Here is a 7,260-nt window from a genome sequence, read left to right on the forward strand (position 1 = left end):
TCATCGCAGTTATAACATAACCTCTTATCTCTTCTAACTTTCATCTAAGCATGAGTTAACCTCCTTATACGTGGAATAGGAGGTTCAACTCTAGTGGGAGTTGTATGATGTGTGACAAATGGTTTAGAGGGTGAAAAGGATGATGCAGGTATGGTTGTTAAGGGTGAAATTGGTGGCCTAGAAGTAGAAAGTGAGGAAGAGAAAGTCTGAGAGAGAATGAATGGTTTCTGGTATCTATAACGTTTACTCTGAAATTCCACAGAGGCTTGTTGCATCCGAGACAGATAAAAGGCATCAGTATCACTAGAGGGTTTGAACATTTGCACTGGATTGCGGATTTCTTCCTTGAGACCACTAATTAAACTTAATGTGTAGTAATCCTCAGAAAGATCTTTATGCTTAGCTTTCATAACAGCTTTAAGAGATTCATAACGTTCAAAATATTCTTCCATTGTGGAGGTCTGAGCTAATTTGTTAAAGCTACCAACGTAATTATCATAAGAAACATCCTCAAAACGAAGACAAACATCATGAAAAAATTTATCCCAATCTAAAAATCGTTTACCCTCCTGATAATCTAAGAACCATGAATCGGCCTTGCCATCAAAATGAATCAAAGCTAGGTCAACACGCTTTAAATTATCCACAAAATTAAGTTGAAAGAATCTATCACATTTCCTAATCCAACCTCTAGGATTAGTACCATCAAAGCGAGGAAAGTCTATTTTTGGATAACGAATAAGATTACCTGAAGTGAGATGAAGAATCGATTGTTGATGTTGAGCAATACTCGACTCCGGTGACTCAGTAGGAGGAGGAATACCCAGATGCTTACACATAACCGCGAATTGAACTCTCATAGTTTCTTTAAGTAAACCAATTTCAGAATTTAAACCCTGAAGTTTATCTTCTAAAGCTGATAAACGATCTGAATGATGTTGTTGAACAGCATCAACTTGTTTTACTGTTGATGGTTGATCGCTTCCTGTCATGATTCAGGTACACAGGATCAAGAGTCTAATACCAAATGTAGTGAATCGACTAGGGATTGACACTACAACAACAATAACCTTCTCTTCCTCAAAAGATAGAGCCTCAAGAACAATTCTTATTTCTTAGTTTTTAGACAGATCCAATCATACACATTAAATATCTCCTCTCTTTCCTATTGGTGATCCGACGACTAATAAGTGTTGATCCCTTAACCTAATCTGCGCAGTCACTAGTTGACAGCTGGCCTAACAATATAAAAGTTAGAACGATTTTTTAGGGACCATGTTTTTTTTTGAGGGGACCATGGTTTTATTAGGCCACCTTCCCTATAGTTATAAGGGGTGTCCTAAAGCATTGAAATGACTAACCTACCCTTAACCTAATTTAATTTAAAACCAACTCAATAACCACATATATATATATATAACCACCACCTCCTCCCACCACCACCTCCCACCATCGCCAATTACCACCACCACCACCTCCGATTATCACCACCACCAACCACCGATTACCACCACCACCACCATTATATATATATATATAGCTTAATTTAAAACATTAACAAAGATATTCTCACAAACCCATTACTTGTCATTAGTTTTTGGTTGAATAAATGAGAAATAATCATTAAAATGAGTTGAAAATGGAAGTTGCAGAGAGGTTTAATGGAGGGTTTTTTTTCAGAAAAAAGTTCGGTTATCACGAATTAATTTTTTCTTAACCGAACTCAGAGTTCGGTTGATTCGCAAAAAAAATACTTTTAACCGAACTCCTTGTATTAGAACAACACAAGTCCATAAGTTCGGTTCCTTCGCAAAATAAGAATATCACCGAACTTTAGTTTACGAAAATAATGAGAAGTCCACAAGTTCGGTTCATTCGCAAAAATGTTAAGTTTTCTTTGTAACCGAACTCTACCTTTGAAACTTCGTAATCGAACTCTACCTAATTCGCCAAGAAATAAATTTCGTAGTAACCGAACGTCTGCCTAATTGCATATATGCATATATAAGCCCAGTTCGGTTGATTCGCAAAATATGTTGAAGTTTGCGAACCAACCGAACTTCTAACACTAGGTTATTTTTAACCTGCAGTTCGGTTGGGAACTTGGTTGCGTTGAAGTTTGCGAACTAACCGAACACACAAGATGTACCCAAATAAATTGTTAAGTTCAAAGTACGGTTACCTACCATTTTATCATAGGTAACCGAACATTACACTGTACGACCAAAACCTCCATTAACGAGCGAGTTCGCCTGCGTGTTTGGAAAACGTAACCGAACTACACTTTCAGGTGTGTTCGGTTACATGTTCTTGACATATGATAACCGAACTGCCCCAAATCTACATAAAAATTTCATTTTTTTTTTGAAAGTTTGGAGCAATTCAACCAACATTATCCAAGTTTGAAGCATACATGGGTACCCAAATACCCTTCCTCCGGTTGTGATTGGTAAAATCCATCGTTTTTCATGTTTTCCTTCTTCATCTTCTCTAACTTTATTCTCTCAATAATTCTACTTCTTTAAAAAAAACCATCTGATTTTTTAATCTCACTAACTATCTTTAACTTAATCATCTTACTAATCATTACACTAACTATTATTAACACTAACTAATCACCACCCAAAATTAATCAGGAGGGTAATTTAGGTATTAATATAAATATCTAGATAAGGAGTGACCTAAATTTACTTCTAATGTCTTTACCCAAAATAAAACCATGGTCCCAAAAAAAACCCATGGTCCCCAAAAAATCGTTCAAAAGTTACAAGGAATTAAACGACTGAATTGGTAAAGCCCACTGAAGTTGGAAGAAATAGCAAGCCCACTGACTTAAGGGATTAGCAAGCCCACTGACTTAAGGGATTAGCAAGCCCACTTATTAATGGACCGTAGGTACATAACAATCTGCAAACCCATAAATGCTACTAGTACATCTTTTGCATCCAAATATCTTACTGCAAATCTGCGAACCCGTAATGTTCTTATTGCCCGGGTTTCCGTGTTCAATTTGGTTCTGCTTCTAGATTGTATCAACGAACACCATAAACAGATGGCAGATGTCTGGTTGATGTAAGCAACAACAAGGATAGAACAAACAATCCAGAAAGGGAAATTTTTTTTGACATAATAAATTACTATTAAATTCATTGATTCATTCACTCAAAAAGAAAATAGAAAAAGAAGATAAAAACCGGGGAAATGTCCCGCCATGTATTTTATTTCCGGGAATAAGTTGTCCTAAAACTCTCTAGAATAAAGCAGAATACAACATGGACATAACTCTCTTAGAGCCCTTCCAAATGACCCAGATAGATATTCTTCAAGTTATAGCTTAAATAGCTGAGAAATACTCTTTACTAAGCTTGGTGTCTGGCTTCATTGTCTTTTCCCCAGGCTTCCATCCAGCTGGGCATACCTCATCTGGGTTGTCTTGAACATATTGCAGAGCCTGAACAAGGGCATTCGAAATAAAAACATCTTTAGCAATGGGATATCAATATGTACACAAAGTAATAATCTACACATAGGCTCATTATTGATTTACCTGAAGAGTTCTCATTGTCTCATCAACGCTTCGGCCAATGGCAAGATTGTTAATAGTGGAGTGTTGAATAATTCCTTCCTTATCAATGATGAAAAGACCCCTCAATGCAATACCCTGTGCGTGTAGAAAGATTTAGTTCTAAAGATAGAAGGCTGGATGCCAAGTCTCAGAACCTGTCTACTTAAACACATACACCGGCAATGGTAATAATATGAAAACCATGACTTTTCCACAGCTGTAATAGGCCATGATTTTCACTCGGTAAATATGGAAACCCTTTGTTCGCAATCATACTTTACACAGATCATGAAGTACTTTCTTTAGTCTCAACCATTGAAGCTTTTCAACAAAGCAAAACTTGCTACTAGGAAGATTAAGTGGACAATTGCATGAACAAAGATTAGTAAAGCACCATACCTGATCAGCAATAAGCACATCATAAGCTTTTGAAATGGATTTCGTCACATCGGAAACCAATGGATAGTTTAGATCACCAAGTCCACCTGACTTACGATCCGTTTGCACCCATGCAAGGTGAGAGAACTATACAACAAAGGTCAAATATGAATTAGAATACCAAGCCGGTATGAGAAATTCGACATTAAAACGAGGGTGTTTGGCAGTGAGACATCATAAATGCTTTAAATATAGAAGATAAATACTTACAACACTATCTACGGAAACACCCAAGATTTCTGTATCTAGTTTCTCAAACTCAGCATGCCGGTCACTGAATGCAGTGATCTCTGCATAACAAACAGAAGGATCAAAGTAAACTCATATGCAATTATCTTTTACCTTCAAAAACTGAACTTCTTTGATATGCCGACTTACCAGTAGGGCAAACGAATGTAAAATCCAACGGGTAGAAAAAGAGAATCACGTATTTCTTTCCAATGTAGTCAGATAGCTTGACCTGTGAGACCAGATCATCAAATTAAAATAAGTATCTTCTTGATCACTAGTTTAAACTTATTTGACCAAATGTTAACTCTGAGGACTTCTTCACACTTCTTTCCAGTATAACAGTATATATAGCATACCTTGATGAACTCTTGATCGAACACTGCTTCAGCTTCAAAATCTGGTGCCTTATTCCCAACTAGAGGAAGTTCCCCAGCGCTCTGGACAGATCAAAAACAGCCAAAATCATATTTAGAGACAGAGATGACTTGAATTAAAGAACACTAGAACTTGCAACCGGTAATACTTAAATAGATAACCAACAGTCCAACATACAAAAAAAAAAAGAAAGAAATGAAAACAGAAACTTATCTATGCATTTTAGTTTGTGTTTCTGAAGAGAGAAATGTTTTTCTTCTTTTCTATGCATGCCAGTCATTTGAAAGTATTCACGAGCAAGTAATTCTACCAGTGAACACTCCAAAACCTAACCGCGAAGGGTTACATAATTTGATGCTTTTGTACTTGACTAATACTCATGATATTTAGTGTTAGAATAATTATAAGAAAATTAAGTAGCTGATCAGATGTTTTATCTGGTTTGACACCTATACTAGAAGCATGCAGTTGACATGCCTTAGGTTGGAGGAATTACATAGCTGTGTAAGATTGAATTTACAAAGACGAATCAGAATATCCTGCGTGGTATAAATGTAGCCACAACAAATCGGCAAGTGATAATAGAATAGATGTCCTTAGAATACATCACCTATTACCACACAACTCCACTGAAGCTCTACATTATTCAATTATCAGCCCAATAAAAGGTATCTCATACGGAGTATATGTTAAGCCGTTGTTTACTATTACTGAACACAGAAAACCTTGAGCCTCTTTTACCGTTAGAGAACCTAGATAACCTAGTTACATTGTAACAAATTAGTCACTCTGACTGACTCATTTGAGAAACCTTTGCACTTTTGGAACACCAAGTTACACCTTAATATAACAATGTCAGCATTTCTGATTAGCTAATAAATCTGAACAAAAAAACCGTAAAATTTCAGAAATGCAAATAACCCAACCAAATGGACAATAAAACACAAAACCAAAGAGCCAAACCCTAAATAAAACATACATTTATACTAAAAAAACTCTCAAACCCTTCGAATTGAATTTTACTTACAGCTTTAACGACTAAGCTCCTTTTAGATTGGTTGGTGGAGATTGGACGAGAAGCACGAGACTGGAATGATTTTCTAAGACCATTAAAGCTCTTAGGAACATTTAGGGTTTGTGAGAATGGAAGTGAAGAAGTTAAAGATGCCATTGGTTTAGGGAATTTGATAGAACTAGGGTTTGATGAGATAACAGTTGAAGAAGCTGAGCAAGCCATGGTGTGACGGATGGCGAGAGAACTCACTTTCTGTCTACCTACTGGTGCTTGACTCTATCTTTATCTATCAGGATGTCTTTGTGAGGTAAAGCGAAAAGATATAAAGAAACTGCGTGGATAAGTCTGGGAGGGTTGTTGGCCCTGGTTTTCACCAGCTCCACAGATTCAGGACTATTGGGTTTTTTATGTGATTAACTTATTTATTAAGGGTGTTTTAGTCATGAAATCTGAGGTTGGTAAAATTCATAGGAGCAAGGGGTGACTAATATAAACTAAAGTTAAAATTGCTTTGTAAAAATGCTTTTTTGTTGTGCATTGTTGTGTTGTGATATGTGCTAAAAGTAATTTAACGTTTGGTAAAATATAAACTAAGTTAAAATTGATTAAAAAATGATCAAATTGTGTTTGATGAGTGTTAGAGCATTGCTTGGTCGAACTCGCAAGCGTTGCTATCTCAAGCTTGTTTGTCAAGTTTAGTTGCCAAAATTATAAGTCTTGATTTCTAGTATACTTATAGCTAAGTCTCAGACTAGGATAGAAGGTGTAGTTGAGCTCTAGACTCCACGGCGTTCATCGTGCAAAGACGAAGAACTACTCAAGAAACTGGTGGATCTTCATCGATAAAAGGTATGTGGAGACTTGAACTTATCTATTGGAAAGTCTATTTACTCTATCTCCTATCTTGAGACAAAATTCGTATTTCTATATAGACTTCGATTATACACATTTGGTATTTCGAGCCGAGTTTATCTCGCTTATCTATTTCTCGAAATATGTGTTGGTAAGCTTTCGCTTTGGCCAAGTTCATCTTTACAAGTGACGAGAGTCATGTTGATTATTTCAATATCTTAAAAATTGCTTTGATGAAAAATAGTGTGTGAATAACCTCTATTTAACATCCTCTAAGAATGTTTCAATGATTGAAATGAGAGTTTAGAATATATAACCTTGAATGGATATAAATATTGTATGTGAACTCATACTTGTGTAAGTCCAAAATCCTTGAACTAAAGTATGCGTACTTTACTGATTCAAGATGTCCGGAAGATAAGTGCCCGTACCCGTACGCGTACTGCCGGAAGTTCACATCCCGTGAATTTCTGCTGGAGTTTGTGAATTAAAAACAAACTCAATCCGGGTACTTAAGTATGTGTAACGGTATGCATACTTGAGTGGGTTATTTTTTTAAAACGGTTTATTCGTGAACTAAGACATATATAAACTAAGGAATGTAATCTTTGCAAACGGTGGCTATAATGTTCATGAATCGATTCGAGTGAATCAAAATTGTTTTTGCTTCGATTGTGTCTTATATACTTCTATGAGATCTAAGCAATTGAACAACTCTCTAACTAGTTCTTTTGAGTCATTTGAACTAGTTATGATGAAGATGATTAAGGTTGATATGAAAGTG

At 36.0% G+C, this 7,260-nt stretch overlaps 1 protein-coding gene across 1 annotated transcript; it reads right to left on the reverse strand.

Annotated features, from left to right (window-relative positions):
• Positions 1–3,105: 3,105 nt before the first annotated feature.
• LOC113310940 (2-Cys peroxiredoxin BAS1, chloroplastic-like) lies at positions 3,106–5,968 on the reverse strand. The gene is made up of 7 exons (XM_026559757.1): positions 5,637–5,968; positions 4,591–4,671; positions 4,382–4,463; positions 4,214–4,293; positions 3,965–4,090; positions 3,548–3,661; positions 3,106–3,451 (listed from the first exon to the last, which is right to left on the reverse strand). The coding sequence occupies exons 1-7, from the start codon at positions 5,844–5,846 to the stop codon at positions 3,335–3,337; spliced, it is 810 nt and encodes a 269-aa protein (XP_026415542.1). The 5' UTR covers positions 5,847–5,968; the 3' UTR covers positions 3,106–3,334.
• Between the last annotated feature and the right edge of the window lie 1,292 nt (positions 5,969–7,260).

This window comes from Papaver somniferum, chromosome 9, assembly GCF_003573695.1.
Source record: "Papaver somniferum cultivar HN1 chromosome 9, ASM357369v1, whole genome shotgun sequence".
Classification (NCBI taxonomy): domain Eukaryota; kingdom Viridiplantae; phylum Streptophyta; class Magnoliopsida; order Ranunculales; family Papaveraceae; genus Papaver; species Papaver somniferum.

Excerpts from the sequence above, each read along its gene's own strand:
- LOC113310940 (XM_026559757.1), bottom strand. The coding sequence starts at position 5,846 with ATGGCTTGCTCAGCTTCTTCAACTGTTATCTCATCAAACCCTAGTTCT. Across the intron at positions 4,464-4,590 it reads TCGATCAAGAGTTCATCAAG|GTCAAGCTATCTGACTACAT; the intron begins GTATGCTATATA and ends CTGGTCTCACAG. Across the intron at positions 4,091-4,213 it reads GTGTTTCCGTAGATAGTGTT|TTCTCTCACCTTGCATGGGT; the intron begins GTAAGTATTTAT and ends TTTGTTGTATAG.